Here is a 19,351-nt window from a genome sequence, read left to right as displayed (position 1 = left end):
ATTCCCTTCATAATGAAGTGCCCTACGGACTAAAATAATTGTTTAAATTAAAATGCTGATGTACACAAGTTAGCTACCAGTAAATATGAAGATTGGACGGTTAGGATGAAATGGAATATTCCTTTGAGGGTGGGGAAAAAAAAGTCATTGTAAAGACAAGGATAATCTTTTTTCCAGAATGAAATGGTGAAAGAGTTGGATGGTCATGTTCTGAAATGTGTGAAAGATCAAAATGGAAACCATGTTGTACAAAAATGTATTGAGTGTGTTCAACCCCAGTCGCTCCAGTTCATCATTGACGCATTCAAAGGACAGGTAGTGTCAACAGTTCATTTCCCCTTCTGTAGGGTTGCTTTGATTTGCAGATCTTTTTCCACGATTTGCATATACAGGATAGTGTTTGACACTTTGCAGTCAGCTTGTTTTAAGTAGGATAAAAAGGGATGATAAAATTGAAAAGCTGTTGAAGAGACAGTTAACATGCTCTAAAAAGATGAATCTGTTGAGATGAGGCTCTAGAAAGACCTGTTTGGATGTATTATAAATATCAATAGAGGTATTTGGCTTAAGGTCAGGCTTTCTGTTTAAATTTTGTGATATGCCATTTCAAATTTTCTTTATAACTTTTAACATTGCCATTTTTTATGTAATAATAAAGTATCTGCTCTCTAGGATATATTTTTTCTTGTTTTTTTTTTCTGTTGCTTATGTTGCAAGTCTGTCTTTCAGTGTTTCCTAATACTAATCTGTTGCCTACGCATGGGCTAGTGTTAAGTGAAGGGGGTGGTATTTGTTTATTTAAGGTTGGGGGGTTTGTTTTGTTTCCAAAGAAGTTATTAATATAAGATTGATATTGTGCTGCAGGCTAGAGAATGTGCTGCAGCTAAATAAGATTTTAATACTCTGAGACAAACTTGTAGTTTCATAGTCTCCAGGAATTGTAAAAATATTACTAACTTGGCTGTGTTACTAAATTTTACTTTAATGGATGGCCAAATGTATTTCTTAACAAAATCTACGATATCCTCTCACATTTTACACAACAGCAACACCTGAATCATTATTGTACACAGTAGTAAATGGCGTGCCAAGGTTTCTAGGGTTGGGTCTTTTTACATCAAAAAGTGTGTATGGGATAGGTGAGATGCATCTTCTAAACTGTAAATATTGTCCCTTGACTAAAATGGGACTCTATTTACTGGACGTCCATCCTCAGCTCCAAGTAATTACATATAAAATTATTAGCTAATCTGAAGTGGCAAATGAGAAATACCACACTTCAGTCATATCATGTAACAAGACTTTATCTTTTTCACTTGCCTGCATCATTTGGATCGATGTCTAATCAGACAAAATTCCGTGTTCGGTTCTGACCAACAGTGACTCTTAAATCTTCTGAATTAGTCCCCAAACCACAAACACGGCTTCTAGAGAAGCAAGCAAAAGGAATAAGCGAGATTTTTACTGTATTTCGAATACTTACTTACAAACTTTATATAATTACTGGAGTCCTTGACACACAAAAAACTGCGTTTTTGTCTTTTCCTGACTTCTACTGGAGGTGGAATTCTGATATTGGCAGGCAAATCTTTTTTTTTTGTAGAAGTAGTTAGCATGTTCAGTTCCATTTCGAACATGGTAATATTGCTACATCTGTAAACTTCGGTTGGTTTAACTTCAGTTTGCAATCCTATTTTAAGGTATTTGTACTTTCAACTCATCCATATGGTTGTAGAGTAATTCAGCGTATTCTGGAGCACTGTACTGCTGAGCAGACTTTGCCAATCTTAGAAGAACTGCATCAACACACAGAGCAGCTAGTACAGGTTAGTGCATATATTCATTTTTTAATGCATTTTAGAGCTTTTTTTTGTTGTCATAATTTATTCCTATTTCTTAGTTTAAGAAATGATGAAAATGCATTTGCCTCTTTTTAGTTTTGTAGACACTGATTTCTTTTGTTTTTCTTTCCTTCCATAGTTTTAATGAAAATGAATTTGGAAGTTGGGAGGCAAAGAAGATATAAAAAGCCTTTTTCTTACACTTTTGACTGTAGCTTCAAATAGACATTGTAAATGCACAGAATTAGTATTTTATCTTGATTCACTCAGGTGTCCTTCAGATAACTTCTAATAATGTCTAAACCCAAATACATTGCCAGAAATATAAATGTTGCATATTCTTACACAAAGAGGGCATCTTTTCTAAAACAAGGCAAAAGACCTTATACAACATGATTTCCTGTTTTGGTCTCAGACGAACAAAACGAGTGCTACAATTGCCTTTCAAATTGAATCAGTTTAAAATACTGGAAGGGACTTGGAGTTCAGTAGGAATTTCCACACATAAAGGCAAGAACTGCCTTTTGCTGCATATTCAGAGTCTAGTTTATTTCTCAGTGGTTTCTTGTATATACAAGTCTCTAGTTAAAACATAACTGTCTTGGGGAACCAAAGTTCAGGGAGATAGTACAGCTGTTAAAGAATGATGATCTTGATTTTGAGGACTTCTTTCTTTAAAAGCATAAAAGGTACTCTAGCAAAATGCTGTTTTTTCAGATTATTTGCATTTTGCATGTAAATTCTGTGGTCCATTAAGTAATTCTTGATGCAACATTTCTTGCATCACTTCATTTCTGTAACTTTGACATTATAGTATTTTTCTTTGTATCTGTGCAAATAGTAATTTGAAAGTTTATACAAGTATACAAAAGCTGTGTGGATTACTTGGTATGAACACAAAAGAAAATTGAAGTCATCTTATTTTCAGGATCAATACGGAAATTACGTTATCCAACATGTACTGGAGCACGGTCGTCCTGAAGACAAGAGTAAAATAGTTTCAGAAATAAGAGGAAAAGTGCTAGCTCTGAGTCAGCACAAATTTGCCAGGTATTGGACAGCCTTCATATATTAAAGACTCACTAACCTTTTAAAGTTGTAGTATTGTATTTATTTATTGTGTTACAAAAAGGGTAGGATAGGGTTTTTTCTGTTCTGTAACTTGCCTCCTGAGATTTCGTCTTTTTAGAGATGAACGGTAGTGGTATTTTTGTACTAGATTTGGGGAAGGGAAAGGGGAAATGCTGTTCCGTAGCAAAACAAAGACGATTCTGTGGGTTTATGGGATGGTTTTTGTTGACCTTGAACAAATGTAGGGAATGGGTTCCAAGTTCCCATGTGAGGATCCCCAGAGCCAGGGGAAAACCTCTCCTAGAACTTGATACGCTGATGATGATAAGCTGGGACTTCCTGGCTGTCTATCAGTCCAGCCAAGCAATTTACAAGTATAAAAAGGCTGGCCTTAAATAGTGGTGATTCATCCTTACAAGGATTTTTGCATTAGGAAGTCCCAAAGATTATTGGAGTCCTGAACTGCTCTAAAATTAGAACCTAAAACCCATCCTTCAGTGCTTTTTGCTGAAATATAGATTGTGCCTTGTGCTAAGAAAAACACATCTCAGAATTCATCCTGGATGATTTAGTGAGACTAACCTTGTCATCAGCATTAAGTAGAAATGCACTGTGGCATTATGGGGGCATTTGTTTTAAAAATTGATTGTATGCAAACTAGCAAGTTTATCTGTATTTTATTTTTCTTTGCCTAAGTAGAACTGTTCATAATCCTCCCCTTGGAACTTGCTTGATTTCTAAAGCACAAACTTAGGACCAGAATCACTTTGGTGTCTTATAAGCATTGATGGCCTTTCCAGCATCTGAGATATCTGGAAGGTCAGAGTCTTTCTCTACAAAAAGAAATATTTGACGGTATCTCTGATCTAGGCACGCTCCTGAAAAGCGCCTTTACTCAGAAAGCAGGAAGCCTCATATCTGGCTTTCTCTGTTGTGTCTTAAAAGGGCCCACAACCAAAATAGATGTACTAGAATACATCTGCAACCTGAGGTCCAATATATCTACTGGAGGTCCAGTGGAAAAATCTCTCCTACAAGATAATAAGTATCAGAAGATTACTTTTTTTACATGAGTAGGAGTGTGTAATCCTTTAACTTCCTCAATTATTACAGATTACAGATTTGGATATCAGGACTTGATGCATTTACAGTGTGCTCTTTAGGGGTGTTAAGACGGTTGAACATTCTTTTAAGTAGCAATTTTAAATTTATCTGAACTGTTCAACCGTAAGTGACAGAATGCATTTGTCTTATTTTTCAGCAACGTGGTAGAAAAATGTGTAACTCATGCTTCTCGTGCTGAAAGAGCTTTACTTATTGATGAGGTGTGTTGCCAGAATGATGGTCCTCACAGTGCCTTATACACCATGATGAAGGACCAGTATGCCAACTATGTTGTTCAGAAGATGATTGATATGGCTGAACCTGCTCAGCGGAAGATAATAATGCACAAGGTATATTTGTATATAGTTTTATTGGTTCAGAAAATATTATCTATACTAATTTTTCTGCTAGAATACCTTTCCCTCTAGATGTAAAACTCACTGGTTCTGTAATCTAGAACTTGATGTATACACACTAAATTCAGTGAAGCTTGATAAAACAGAATATATTCAGGTCTCTGAGCGCTGAGCTACAATGTAAATCTACAGAAAAGTTTCAAAAGTTGGATTTCATATCCTCTCTTTGTGCCAGCTTTTCTGTGAAAATACTTCTAATATAAAATGTAGTATCTGTCATCTTTATTAACATAACAGAAGAAATACAAGGGTTTTTTTATTTGCTGGTTGCTGCTATAAATCCATTCTGCAGTTCCCCCAAAAGAGATTCCCACACTTCCTAACGTACAGGGACATTTTCTACTTAAGGATATCCAGGCATGGACAAAAGTGCTATTGCCATCATACTCTGGGCTATTTAACACAGGGCCCAGTACATTCCTGCATGAACTCTGCTTCCCGCAGTCACCAACAAGGCACTCCCACAAAAGGGCTACCTCCCTTTTCCTGTGACAGGTATGTCAGTTGTTTGGTGAGGCAAAATCACCAATTTTACATCTTTCCAGAAACTTCAAAAATTTTGAAATACAGGCTTCAGACTCTTTTATTTACACACTGTTTTTAAAGCATAGTAACCTCTACTTACAATTTTTGAGGGGGGAAAAATAACGGGTTTCTTCTTACAGATTCGACCCCACATCACAACTTTGCGTAAATACACCTATGGCAAACACATTCTGGCCAAGTTGGAAAAGTATTACCTGAAGAACAGTGCTGATCTGGGGCCAATTGGTGGACCACCAAATGGGATGCTGTAAAAGACAAAAAGAAATGGAAGAAAAGTTGAATTGTGAATGATCAAAACATACAACTTAACTATAAGTGTTCTGATTTTTTTAAATCTATTTATTGACTTTGTTCATCCATTTGTAAAATTTTTATTCTTGTGTATATTTTTGGGGAGTGAATTATTAAAAAAAAAAAAGAAAAAATATCTCCAGCCCTGATCCGGAGACCTATCAGATTGGATGGCTGGCAAAGCACAGAATGCCTGTATATGATGTAATTGTATCAAAATAGCTGTCACATATTTTGTAAATTTTTACCTTGTAAAGTCACTGAAATAGTTTTTAAAGGGAAAAAGTACAGTATTCTTTTAATACACTGGCTTGCAATCTGGTAGGTCTACCCAGCATCATAGCACAACAGGTTTATAGAGTTGTATATAGAATTAATCCTTATTTTTCCCTTTTGTGTGAAGTCTTTTATACCAGATTAAAATTGATCAGCTGCATAAACATTATTTAACATGTTGAAAAGTTAAGTTGTATTTTGGTGGTTCACAACATACTATCCAAATAATAAAACAGGGCACAGAAAATTGAAGTAGGGAATAATAAAACAATGGAAACTTCAAAAGACTAGCTTTCATCACTTGCTGTGGTTTTTTTAAATGGTGCCCTAAGGTTTTCTCTAGCGATGTATTAAAAATAAAAGTGCTGTATATACTTATATATTTAATTGTTGTACAAGGTAGAGGGGTTAAAATGATGGTGGTACTTCCACTCAGTAAAGTACGCTGTTGGAAAAGGAGTGAACCCTGTATTAACTTTACAGTCAGTTTTACAAAGCAGGAAGAGTAGAGATTTGTATTTTTTTATTTTGCATATAGAATTGTAAGGATTTGAAAGTGTTGAGCATTTATTTTGCTTTCTCACTGTAGATGCAAAAAATAGGTATTGATGAAGAGAAAAGGGGCCACTGAAAAGTAAACTCGATAGCTCAACATTTAAGCATGAATGATTAAATATTCAGATAGCTTTTTTGCTTCCTATAAATATATGCATTGTATACGTGTAGTTAATAGGTGTAAGTTTACAGTTTGAAAACAAATATCTCGTTTTGATGTTTATTACAAGCCTTGCTAATTTAGTAGTGATGCTTACCTTGGTTGTACAGATGTACATTTGTAAACCTTCATGCTGTAAATGTAATTTGTTTTACCCCTTTTTGGGACAAAAATTTGCATTTTAGTGTATATTCATATCCCCATTCCCTCTTCTCCCCCTGGCATATAGTGTTGTATAATGTAAATTTATTTCAGCAAATCAAGAGTGATTTTTTTAAATTCTATCTTTATATGGTTTCAGAAATATGAACCGCTTTTCTTTTTATCTATTGTGAGAAACATTATGTTTTGTTTATAACATAGCTGTTGATTCTGTTAATATGGACACTTTGGGAAATCAATCTGTTCAAATTTTAAGTTGAGATAATAAGCATAGTAAGAAATGGACTGAAATATTTGGTTATCACAGAAACCAATGCTTCTTCCATCTTAATAAATGTGGCATGATGTTTTTGTACAGAAGAGTACTGTATTTTTGAATAGCCTTCTCCCAGCGTAAAGCAAATATGTATGATACTGTCAATTTTTTTCTCTGGACATATGACATTGTAACAGTAACATAAAGATGATGTACATTTACAAGCGGCCTTATGTACATTTCCCAATGATCTTTTTAAGGCAGAATTGTGACCATATGTGTATAATTAAAATCCTTTTTAATCCTTTGCCTATGGAAATATTTTGGAAAAAGCTTACTTTGTATATTCAGTTTCTGAAAGATAAAGAAAGTGCTTTGTATGTTGTTGAAGTAAGTATTTTGTGTAAAGCATTCATTTGGATGGCTTAACCTAAAGTTTTGATCAACAAAATAGTTTGAAAACAATGTCTTGAGCATTGATCAAATAAAAGGCTGTTATGGTAGGGGTCTGATCATGAGGAAAGAAAATAGTAGTGGTATAAACTTGTATAAAGAATTCTGTTGTATTACTGTTTATATCAGGTTTACATAAATCTTATTAAAGCATACATCTGAGGCGCTACTTTTTTTAACGGTAGCGTTAACTCATCAATAGGCAAATGGGAAAGTTTGTTCTGGCCTACTTCTAGTTTCTGAATCTGTCATTTAGTGCCTGCATTAAGTGATGTAGTAGTAGTAGTAGTCCTAATTATTTTTAGTAAGCACAATTCTAATTGCCAAGCAGTTTTTGCATGGCAGTTCACAAAATTCCTCTTGAGAGGTGCAAGCCCTGTCATTGGAGCCAGAGCTTCCCTGTAGTCACACAAAGGATGACTTTTGAGCCACTTCCTTGGACACATTAATTCTCCTTAGTGACTATTTTTACCCTGTGTACAAATGCTGTGTGTTATAATCCACAGAGCCGACATTCGCTTCAACATGTAAGACAGCAAGTTAGGCTTTCGGAGATGTCCAGGCAAAAACTGATAATATCCCAGTACTTTGTGCCTGTAGCACTCATGCCATGGTTGAATTTAAACAGTCCTATAACTATCATCCTTAGTACTTTCAGTATCTTGAACATAATCTTCCACTTGCTCTCCTAAAATCATTTTGCACAAATTCTATCCAGGAACATGAAAATCACTGGTTTTCCTTTCAAGTATATTAGGCTTTGGGTAGAACCACTAGACTTTTTGCTCAAGTATTGCTTTTTCATATAGATTGTTTATGGACCAGTTTGATTAGGTTTGACTCCAGGTGGCTCATATTGAATAATGTTATGTTCACATGTATATACTGTAAAAATCAAAATGAAAATGTGTGAATAACACTGTGTGAAATATATCTGGTCTTGTGTTTTTCCTGTAGGAAACCAGCCATTCTTTTTATTCTCAGTTACATGACTTGTCTGCTATCTGTGGAACTCGGCTTTGAAAAGGTACTCATTCGTGGTGATCTGATAGGAATCAGTCAGTTATTGAAGAACTCTATATTAGATCATTACGTTTCCAGAGGCCAGGTCTGAGTAGCTAGACCTTCATATTGTCTTTCAAAAAAATCTGCACCAATGTATAGTTAAGGCTACAGCCTGACAACAGTTTGTACACCAGTGGATCCAGGATGAGTTCTTGAGCGTTTGAGAGGGCTAGGATGGTTAGCTGTCTGTGGCATCACTGGATCCACGCTCGCTTCTGTTACTGCCCAGGACCATTTTTAGCTTAACGGGTGGAGCAGTCTAACTGCAGGGGCGTGGGTCTGCTTTTTGGTGTTAAAATAACTCACCTAAGTGGTCCCTTATGGACGGAACAACCATAATACTCTTATCGCTGACCGCTAGATCCACTAATACTTTTTCATTGGAGTATGGCGAAGATGGAAGTTTCTGGGGGCATAATGTCTAGATGTTTTAGAGTGCTGATGGAGATTCAGAAACAGATTTAGTCATTCTTCTTCCTTCTCTGCTCTAAGGAACAGGAATTTGAAGAGATGCTCATGACTCGCTGCGTAGTAGCATGGTAATTAGGTTGATCCGTCAGTTTTGTTCCATGAGAATGTTTGGTGTCCAACATACTAGTACCTAGGAAAATGGCTAAACGGTGAGGTGACAACAACTCCCACCATGTCATTGAGGGAAGTAAAGCTGAGAGAACAATTGCAAGAGCATTTTAAGATCTAGTGATTGGTCATTAAAATTGCAGATTGCATGCAAGTCATGCGCCTGGGGAGAAAACCCAGTGCTAACTACAGAAAAGCAATTTGCTGCTGAATGGTTGCAGTCAGGTCAGCCACAGTGCTCTAATTCTGAATTTTACACAGAGGGCGGTGGCTGGTCATTGTGTATCCTGAGAGCGGCAGGTTGTTTTGTAGCTGTGTTCAGTGATGATGTAGTTCTGTGTTGCTGCTTGAGGAAGGAAAGGGAAAAAACACGTGCTGTATCTGATCTCAGCTGTCCTAGTCCTGGTCCCCAGCCCACAACAGGGTAGGAGTGTCCGTCAGTTTAACACAAAGGTTCACATTTTACCAAGCTACTGGTAGCACTTGAAGTGATCCCAAGGTCTCATTAGTCTATGGGCAACACATGTTTTGATGAGTGTGTGCTACAGGCAATGCTTTACTCTGCCTGAAGAGTTTCAATTTGAAGTCAGAAACACACACAGGCACTATCTGTGCCCAAAGATTGCTGATTCAGGCACCTCTTGGCTTGGGCATGGGGAAACTTGGATCCTGTCAGGGGTAGCATATCCCTCTCAGGGCTCTGCTTGGTTCCTCAAGAGCTAGTGTGCAGAATTGGGCTAGAGAGGTTTGGGAGAACTTAGCAAGTATAGGTCCTGCCACCCAGGAAGAGACAATTTGAGTGATACTGCAGAATGAGCCTGGGGTGTCAGCACTCCTGTGGGGCAAAGCAGCCCAGGCCTCCCCCACTCCATCATCAGCAGGGATTAGAAACCAGCACCATTATCATGGAAAGACAAGTCATAGGTCACCTCCTCCCATGCGGAAAGGGTGGAAGGATGTCCAAGTGCTGATGGCACTCCAGAGCCAATACAGCACGTGGGCTTTTCCCTGCTAGCGCAGTGCCCGTGTTAAGGACAGGAGGCAACTGCTTTATCCAAGAGAGTGAACCAAAACCCAATGTTCTGTACTAAGTTCCAGAACATAGAGGCTCTCGGGAAGCTACCACCCTACGTCAGGGGCAGAGGGCCAGGAAGACCAAGCTTTTAAGTTCTAAGGTTAAGGTTTAACTGAACTGCTGGTGTTCCTCAGTGAGGTGGTGTAGGAGTGTTTCCTCCATCAGCCCTTTGGACGGAGCCTGCTCCCTTTGCATGCTGGCTCTGTGGTTAGGGAACTTGCCCAGCAAATGAGATGCTTGAATTAGTTCCCTTTTATCAGCCTCGGGGTTTCGAACCCACCTCCCTCACTTCACAGGATTATGTCCTAACCACAAGGAGCTGGGCGGGTTCACATTCTACTCCTGAATTCGGGCTGGGCTTTTAGCACAGCTTGAACCATTCGTTGCATCACAAACAGCACAAGATGGAGCATGACTCCTAAAGCATGCAGGTGGGAGTGGGTAGGTTCTGCTCTACAGATCCTTGTCTCCACCTCGATTCTCCCAGACTTACTTAATGCAAAATATATCTTGGGAGAAGCATTCCCCCATCGTTAACAGCTCTGGAAACGCTCCAGAGGCTTTTTACATAGCAGTTGAAGTGTAGAAGACCTATTCTAAAGACCCTCTTCGTTTCATTAGTAGGAACAAACTTAGGAAATAAAATGTTCACCCTCTCACCAGTGTTAGTAGTCTGGGCACAAGAGGCCTTCTGCCTCTTCCTCCTCTGCTTGTGCAGTGCCTACCCAGTGCTAAGTATCTAGATCTGCAAACAAGAGTCAGGGGGATGTCGCAGGTGACACAGCTGATGTACTAGACCATAGGACAGGGAGAATCCCCTTACTAAGCTGAGCTGAGCTGCCCTAATGAGCTTCGTTTGAGCTTAAGACCTGCCTGGAGGGTTGAGATTTCCTGGCAGCCGCGCAGCACCGCAGCCCTTCCCCAGCTCGGCTGCCGGATCTTTTCCCAGCCAAGCCTAAGGGGGGGCAGGGAGGGAGACAACCCTTCCCCGGCACAACACTGCTCAGGTGGTGGAGGCTGTTTAGGGAACGCAGCCTGCTTGGCTGCTGATCACAAGGCAGGTTTCACAAACGCTCGCTTCAGTTGTTGGCTACAGATCGTATCCACAGCAGCGTGGAGCTGCCGTGGTACTCGACCACTGCAGAGGAATGTCACCAGTGGGGACTGGTGAGGAATTAGCCAAGCCTGCTGAGGTCCTTCTCCTTACAGGTCAAGTTTACTATGCCCTCTCAGGCTGCAAGACCACAGTCTGCTTCTGTCAAAGGGCTTTTCCCAGTGCTATGGAAGCAGAGCCATTTCAGGTGTCACTTAAAGTAGGTCCCAAAATGAAGTAAGATCCCCAAAGATACACAACTGCTTACTGAGGGCCAATGGAAACTGCAAGAAGGGGGAGTGTTATGGCAAGGGCAACACACTGAAAGGTGGTGGCAGAAAGCACCAACCGGCCTGGCCAGCGAGGGAGGTGATGACAGAAAGCACATTCACAGCTATATTCTTTTTTCCCATGAGTGCAAATATAGGCACCCTATTCCTTGTCTACCTCAGGAGAACCAGGAGTTAGAGGTTCCCTGGTGGGAATGAAGACACCTCTTTCCTCCCCTATATAATCTTTATCTCCCTTTCTCTAGGAGAGCTGAAATACAGTATCAGACTTGCAATCCTGCCCCCGGCACGATCAAACCAGGAGGAGAGGTTTCAGGGGACCATCTGCTCATACAAGCTAGGATCTTGGGGAAGGATTCAGCCCAGTTGCTTCTCTGTTAGGCACAGGTCTGGTGGGTCTCCCTCAGTGCTGTTCCCTGCTCCACACCTTTGTATATAAACTGCCTTCCAGAGGCTGGTACCACAATCAGAGCAATCGCTCATGACGCAAGGATTACAGAGGGCTGAAGCTGGGCTGAAGAGCTGAGGGTGGACAAACTCAATGCAAGCCAGAGTCAATTCCAACCCCCTGCATGGAGGGATGGGATGAATGGAGCAGAGTTCACCCCTGTCAGAGCTCCAGGCGTTACGCTGATCTCATTCAACTGGGCCATTTGGCTCTTAGAAAGCCTTTTTGTTTGAAAACTGACTATCTTAAGTACTCCAAAATTCACATGATGTACATATTTCCTTGAAATGTCATGTGTCTCATGAGAACCAAGGGGTTGATTATTCATCCCAGTTTGGGAGTCATACGAGCTCGCATCCTGCTGGGAAAGGGGCTCTCATCCAGCCCTACCCTGTGTGCCACCCCCTCCACACGTGGGGAACCAAAAGCCCAGGGATCTGATCAGGGCGTTTAAGGTCACCCACTCTGCGCTTCTGTGAAGTGCTGCCCAGCTCCCGTTGTCCACTTCGAGACAGGATACTCCCACGAGGGTCACACAGCTGCACTCCATCAGCAAGGCTATGGGGGAGACACCATCCCAGTTTAAAACCACTCCTGGTTAGGTGTAGAGACTGCCATGCAGACACGTGCACTGGGAACAGATCCTCTTGCCTCCCTAGGTATCTGGTGACAATTGAGAGACCCTTGAGTGTCCAAGACACCTGGACAGGGCAGGTGACCATCTCCTGGGAGTTTACCTCAGCCTAGCCTCTAGCTTCCATTCCAGAAGGACATATAAGATGGCTCTGGACACCTTCATATAGACAATGGGTCTCTTCACCTAGAAGGTACCAGAAACTAATATGTAACTTTTTATAAATCAGTGGTTAAAAGGGGGATGGAGAGAATAGAAGGCAGGAATAGGCCCAAAGGGTTTGTTGGGGGTGGGAGAGAGAACAGCTTTATATTGCAGAATAGGATGGGATGAGAGATGGAGAAACAAAGCATCCACATCCCCACACACATGCTCAAAGCTACTGTAACCACCAGGTAATAAACAACCATAATGACTTTTTTGATTATAAATACTGGGAGAAGGGGAGGGGGAAGGGAGAAGGAGCACCTTGGGAACCCAGTGGTGTCTTTAAAAAATAGTAATAATAAAAAGACACCATTATGCACAGCAAAACCTTCATTCCAGGCCTCCCTGTGAAGTATAGCTAACTTAACTTTACAATCACCTAAAAAGAAATCAAACTTCAAAAAGAAAACAAAAAAAAAGGGGAAAATAAGCAATTAAAAGATCTGTGTTCACCACGCCAGAATTAGTGCTGCTCGGAGTGGGACAGGCAGCATGCACACTTGCCAAACAAAGCTTAAACCCAAGGTAAAACCCCAGCTCTCCTCAGCACTGCAGAAACCCACCCCACAGCCCAATGGGGTTACAGCCCTTGCTCCCTTCCTTTCTTCCAGTTCCTCACCCATGTATGTCCCCCCTTGCTCTCCTCCCTCTGGCCATGCACCCTGCCTCCCACCAGGCAGATATTCCCGTGGTGGTGCTTAATCACCAGTAACACGTGCTGACAATAGTTGGACTTGATGGTCTTACAGGTCTTTTCCAACCTTAGGGATTCTGTGATTCTGTGACGGGCAGACAGCTCAAGCACAGCCTTGCACCAGCTCCATCGCCGTGGCACAGGAGCACAAACACACCTGGGGTAAGGGTAACACCAACCCCACTCCCAGGTGGGGTGACAACAGGAGCTGGGCGAAGATGTTCTCCTAATGAATGCGTGAGAAGGTCCAGGATGAAGGATGAGACAGGATGGGTGGGGACTCAATGGGTGAATCAACGCTATGACAGCAAGGGCTGAGAGACACTTGTATCGCCTGGAGGGATACGGCAGTGGAGTGACTGCACACAGCCAATATCTGCGGAAATGGGCAAGTGGCCTCGAAATGCTAAATGAATGATGATAATTACAGCAAGATAGGTCCTTTTGGTTAATCAGGAAGAAAGCGTGTATGTTACATCATACCAAATTCACGGCATAGTCACAATTGGTAGCAAGAGTAAACGATAAAACCTGAAGTTAGCCCAAGAGCAGCATTCCTCAGAGACTCTCAGCGAGCCTGGGGTCCAGATCACATCAGCTTGAGAAAAAGAAAAAAAAAAACAACAGTATTTTTCACAATGTTGCAAATATCTGTTCTAACCAGCAGTTACTGAAATTGAACTAAAACTTCTGATGCAGCCTAACCCTCTTCTCATGACTGCTCTGCTACAGCATCTGCTTCTCCCAAGACCACAGCTTTTTTGCATACATGGGAGTATTAAACCTGCTTTGGCAGAATTCCTGGAGCTATACGTGCTTACTCAAGTTCTCCACGTAGCAGAAACACCTAACCCAAGTCACTTGGCTTTTTGAAAGTGACAGTGTTGAAGCATACAGTTAACATGTTTCATGTGGACTGAATACTTCTATATTTTGGTTAAACCTCTTCAGTTTTCTCCTCCATTTGGAACTTTTTAACCAGCAGTACAGCACTGGTTTATGCAAAAACTGATAGCTAACTTCAAGAGTACATTGTATATTTGGTACGGTCAGAGAGAAACAGGCACCACATCCCACAAGGGGAACTTTTATTAAGGTTTTATGAGAGTTATTTGAGCATCCAGGAGCCTCTGTCACAAACAAGGACAGTAAAGGAATACACAGAGAAAATACAGGAGTCCTTTGATAAGAGATTATACCTCATTTGACCTGGGGTCCCCACCTCTCCCAGGCAAATAATGGGTCTCTGTGGCACTGCCAGAGCCAGCTGTAGGATTAAAACTATACATATTTTTATTCTCAGGGCAGTCATTGAGGCACTAAAAAGGCACTAAGTATCACAGCCCCTATTTTGCAGGATGGCAGGCAGCTATGAACGGTCCAACTACTTGTCCACGGTCAGAGGGTTTGTAGGTCAGGGATCCAACCTGCAAGTCTTGGTCTGAAGAAAGCTCCTGTCCCTCGCGGAATGGAAAGCCCCCTGGAAGAGCCAGGCTGGCTGCCAGGGAGAAAGTCAGCAGGTACCAAGCAGGGGATGCCGTGGAAATAGGCGGGCTCTGTCCTCCCTGTGCCTCTTCCCTCTTCTCCAAAGCTCCCAGCAGCTGCAGCCACCCATCTGTATGTTCCTAGGAATTGTGATACCTTCTCTCTGTGCTCATTTTCACATCAGACCAAACCCCATTCTGTGCTCAAATTATTTAGGGTCACAGAGGTTGAGGGATCACGCACTGCAAACCGGTGCTAGTCACTGCAAGTGAGTTGTCCAGAGTTAACCACATGGGTGAGTGAATCACAGAAATGCAAGAGAGTCTCTCCCTGGGCAAGGAAAAAAAAAAAAAAAGTGGTTATTCAGGTGAGTGCTTTGAGAAATACCTGCCTAATCCACAATCCCTGAGACTGGTGGGCCAAAATTGTTGAACAGTGAAAGCACCAGCCAGTATTACAGCAAAAGACCTCATTAAGAGAGAGCAATTCAGTCTTTTCTTGTGGGCAACATCCATGTAACTTCAGCCAAACCCCAGGGAGGCTAATGGGAAACCCCTCCGTAGATTTTGATGCACCAGCCCCCAAAATCCAGTTCTGAGGCTCTCTGTAATGAGCCTGCAGGATCCTACAAGGCCCTCACACGCCGCATCAAAGAAATGCAGCTAGTTTTATTACAGCTGTTTATGAAAACTATCACAAAAGTGGCGTGCCACTGCCAGCTGGGCTTTTGCCAAAGGAAGCTCTGCTAAATTAGGTCGAAAAGCATTTGGTTAGTGGCACAGACACATTTATATATAGTTTTCAGTGTCCACCCAGAAGTTCTCATAGCAGGACAGAGGGAAAGGGGATGGAGGAGAAGAATAAAAGCCACCAAGTTCTTGGGAGAGGCAGCCAAGTTGATTCAATTGGTATCTATAAAGCTAACGCTGCAACTACACTGACACTTGGGCCATTAAACATCACATTGTTTAAGCTGAAAAAACCCCACTCTGAGTTTTTGAAAGAAGGCTTATTCTTGTCCAAATAAGCAAGGTCATCCCTTCCATGAGAGCATTACATGGGGAAGAAGAAAGGAGGTCAGAGCAGACATCCCCTTAGGCTAACTTCACACTCCACGCCGTGGGGTGGGCCAGGGGGGGAGCGTTCTTTGGTCTCTCCCTTCCTGGGAGTGAAAGCCAGGAGGCAGATGGAGTTGCTCAGAGATGTCTGACTCACTGCAAAGGCGGCTGGACAGAACAAGCAAAATCAGATATCACTGTGCAAGCATACTGGGTGGGTTCAGGTGATCTTGCTATAAATCACAGTCAGCATTTGAAAGGGTCAGAATCAATTATTCCTACATCAGTGCAAAAAGACATCCAAAACAAACTGCACAGGATTCGCCAAGGCATGGACGGGAGGAGGGGGGAAGAGAGTTAAGTGTATTCAGTGCCACCAACCTGAACAAAGAGTGTTGGGAATCAGGGACAACAGTGTCTGGACTCCCAGAAGATGAGCCACTACAACGACTGGATGCCAAATGTTGCACACTGGCAGACAAGCTTTGGTAATGCAAGGTTGAAGGTCCAGGCTCCTTCCTCTGCAGACTTGTTCTTACAGTCGGTATTGATTTAAGGAATGGGCGGATTGCTCTTTTGTTACTGCAGGGAGTTAGGAAGAGGAGGTTGTGGTGTGAACCACGGGTAATAGAGGCACTGGCCAGAGGGACTTCAAAGGGAAAGGAGTAGAGAAGCTGCAGGCTAGCAGGGAATGAAACTTTGCAAACCTTCCTCATCTCTGCAGCCTCCAAACAGACCACCAGCTCCATTGTCCTAACCTCCTCCTGGCCCTCTCAGGACAAACAATCCTCCCTCTTCCATCTCCAGGTTATAGGCCACTGATCAAGACCTCTAATTGCCAACTCACCATTCTGAGGCACCATCCATGGGAAAAACCCAGCCAAAGGGAATGTCAGTGACAGTACTTCAAGCCCTTACCAGACACCATCAGTTGTTTCAGGTCCATCTCCCACCTCACTCCAACCCGTTCCTGGGGCAGACTCAATCTGAACACATTTAACTAAGTGTCTTTAACATCCTGTAACTGCCCCATGCATCTGAAGGCACCCTCCTTCCTCTCTGTCCCGTTCAGCAATCGCCTCACAGATTCAGGGCTTTCACTCGAAGCCTCATCTACACGTTATAGCTGAGAAGTGAAATGCAGTGGGGAGCTGTGGGTTTCCCATTCTTAAAAGCTCCCTTTAGTTAACTGAGCTACCGAATAGGGAAAAAAAGTGTTTTCTCTCTGGCACAAGAGCAACAATTGAGAAAACAGCAATTATCAGCAGGGAAGCCAACTATCTGACGCCAGTCAGAGAGAGCACCCATTAGCAGTGAGCTGCCAACTCCACGACCCCAGCAGGCAGACAACTGCCTGTGCACTTAAAGCAATCTCAATATTTGCATATACTCCAGCCTCCCACCGCATATTAGGGGATATACTCCCCTTCTCCATTCCAAGGTGTCGGGCTGTAACATCCTCAAACAAGTTTGTCAACAGGTGAAGTCACTGAGATGTGATGTGTGAACCTATCCAGCCTGACGCCACAGGCACGATCCAGCCCTTACAAAGGAACTCGGAATAGAATCAGCTTTTCCTAACCCCACCCCATCTGGTCACAGTCCATTAATAAACCATCTAAGGACACATGGCACCAGACTTCAGCAGAAGAGGCAGTCATCTGCTCTGCAGGCTCCACCGCTGCTGGTGGGCAAATGCGAGGTGAAGACACATGGTGACGGTAGCCACATCCTCACACGCTACTGCGGGCAGGTCTGACACCTGGAAAGCCAGGCAGGCAGCTCCTGCTGCTGCGTAATGCTCACATTCATTAGGGGATAAGGAACGATGGCTTTCTGCTGCAGAATGTGGTGAAGAATGGTGGCGGTTGCCCAAAAGCAACAGTTGCCATCCCTGCTCCCCTCTTGCCTCTGGTGGTGGCGGAAGCAGCAGGCTGGATTCCTCCCCTGGCTGTGTTTCCCCTCTTCCCATGGCAGGACACAGTTCAAACCGGCCCCTTTTCCCCAGGGAGGCTGCGTTCAATTGGGCTACACTGCTGGAAGCCCTTGATCCAGTTCTGGGAAATCCCCACAGCTCCACTGTACTGGGCAGAGGCAACCAACTCCTATCATCCCCTGAGCTCAGGGCTGCCAAGAAACTCCTTTCCATACAAGTCTCATCTGGCTTTTCAGCATGGAGCTCTTTTGACTGAAACCACAACGCTTAGCATGCTTCAGTGATCAAGCAGAGGGCACGGGAATGTCACTGAACACACTTGGCTTCCAAACGCAGCATTGTTCTTCCCTTACCCCATTCACAGATCCTGACCAGAACATCCTGATCAAGCTCTAAATGTTTTCTAGCAAATCCAGCGAGAAGTACCACAACACTATTTGATTTACCATCTCCCCGAACACACACGCGCCCACGCTTTCACGAAACCCATACGTCACGCAACCCCACCACTGCCTCGCCACGGCTCCCAGGAACAGCCCTTGTGGAAGTGTTTCCTCCCTCCTCTGCAGCTGCAAGGGGCCAGCATCAGGCGCAGCCCTGGCCAAACCGGCCTCTGCTACACCGAAATCAGCCGAGAGGAGTGACCATGCCCACTGTGCGTTTCCCGATTCCCAGGGACACCATCGCAGCTGGATGTCACAACCTGCCCACCAAGCCTGGGCAACACTTTCAGCCTCACGCTCTGCAGGCTGCAGCACCAAGCATCTCTGTCCCAGGCCCCATCCCAGAAGTCTCATCTCCAATGTTCTGGTTGCATCAGGTTCAAGGCGTGGTTCGGAAAGGCCACTCTCCCTCCATCCCTCAGCAGCAGCCTGCTCTCCCACCCGGGAGCTGCACAGCCACCCACCGGGTACCCGCATGCCCCCATGACTTTTATTTTGCATCCTTTTCCCACTCCACCTCACCGTTCCGCCCGGCCATCTCACGCACCAGTGGCCATCTTGGCTGTAGGGCCCCATGGGTGCCATCTTCTCCCCATCATCCCCATTGTGGGGAGAAGAACATGGTGGTCATGGCTCATCCGGGGGAAAGGCATCGTGGTAGAAGTCATTACTAGGAAGAGTAATTTAAGAGAGAGGGAAAGAAAGCAAGCCAATTAAAGACACATGATAAAATCACAACAGTTTTAGCCACACTGAATATCCAATTAGGCCTATTAAGCCTTTGGGCCACAGCTGTGGGAAGGGATCCTGGGTCTGGCAGAGATGGGCCAACAGCCACCGAGAGCCCCCTGACCGACCAGGAAGTGCCAGTTATGGCTCTTTTTTGGGTACCCCCCCAAGCAGCCCTGGGGCAGCATGGCCCCATGCCCACAGGCTTGGCCACATACCTCATCCATCCAGCTGCTCCGTGGGCACACGGTGCCCGTCGGCCACGCAGCCAACGCGCGTTCCTGCAGCTCCCCGCAGCAGTATTAATTCTTAAAAACGGCCCTTTTTTTTTTTTTTTTATAATGTTTGCACACACATTCAGTTGCATTATTTATAGCCCACACGTCAACATGCACTGGCACACACACACGAGAAAAAAACCCCAAAAGACAACTGAGCTGACCGGCAGTGGACAGAACTCCAGCCCTGACCCTGGAAGCAGGGT

The 19,351-nt window shown here is 43.3% G+C and overlaps 1 protein-coding gene across 6 annotated transcripts in view; it reads left to right on the top strand.

Annotated features, from left to right (window-relative positions):
* PUM2 (pumilio RNA binding family member 2) overlaps positions 1-7,971 on the top strand; it is a 75,910-nt gene extending 67,939 nt beyond the window's left edge. For all 6 annotated transcript variants that reach the window (XM_059835921.1, XM_059835920.1, XM_059835919.1 and 3 more), the window contains 5 exons: positions 178-315; positions 1,701-1,826; positions 2,770-2,891; positions 4,174-4,366; positions 5,098-7,971. In XM_059835921.1, the coding sequence (XP_059691904.1) occupies positions 178-315; positions 1,701-1,826; positions 2,770-2,891; positions 4,174-4,366; positions 5,098-5,229 (711 nt within the window). In that variant the 3' untranslated portion in view covers positions 5,230-7,971. The remainder of the gene's footprint in view (positions 1-177; positions 316-1,700; positions 1,827-2,769; positions 2,892-4,173; positions 4,367-5,097) is intronic.
* The last annotated feature ends 11,380 nt before the right edge of the window (positions 7,972-19,351 follow it).

This window comes from Gavia stellata, chromosome 2 (genome assembly GCF_030936135.1).
Source record: "Gavia stellata isolate bGavSte3 chromosome 2, bGavSte3.hap2, whole genome shotgun sequence".
NCBI classification, from domain to species: Eukaryota; Metazoa; Chordata; class Aves; order Gaviiformes; family Gaviidae; genus Gavia; species Gavia stellata.
Note: the sequence above shows the minus strand (reverse complement) of the source record. Positions and strands in the feature narration are given on the sequence as shown.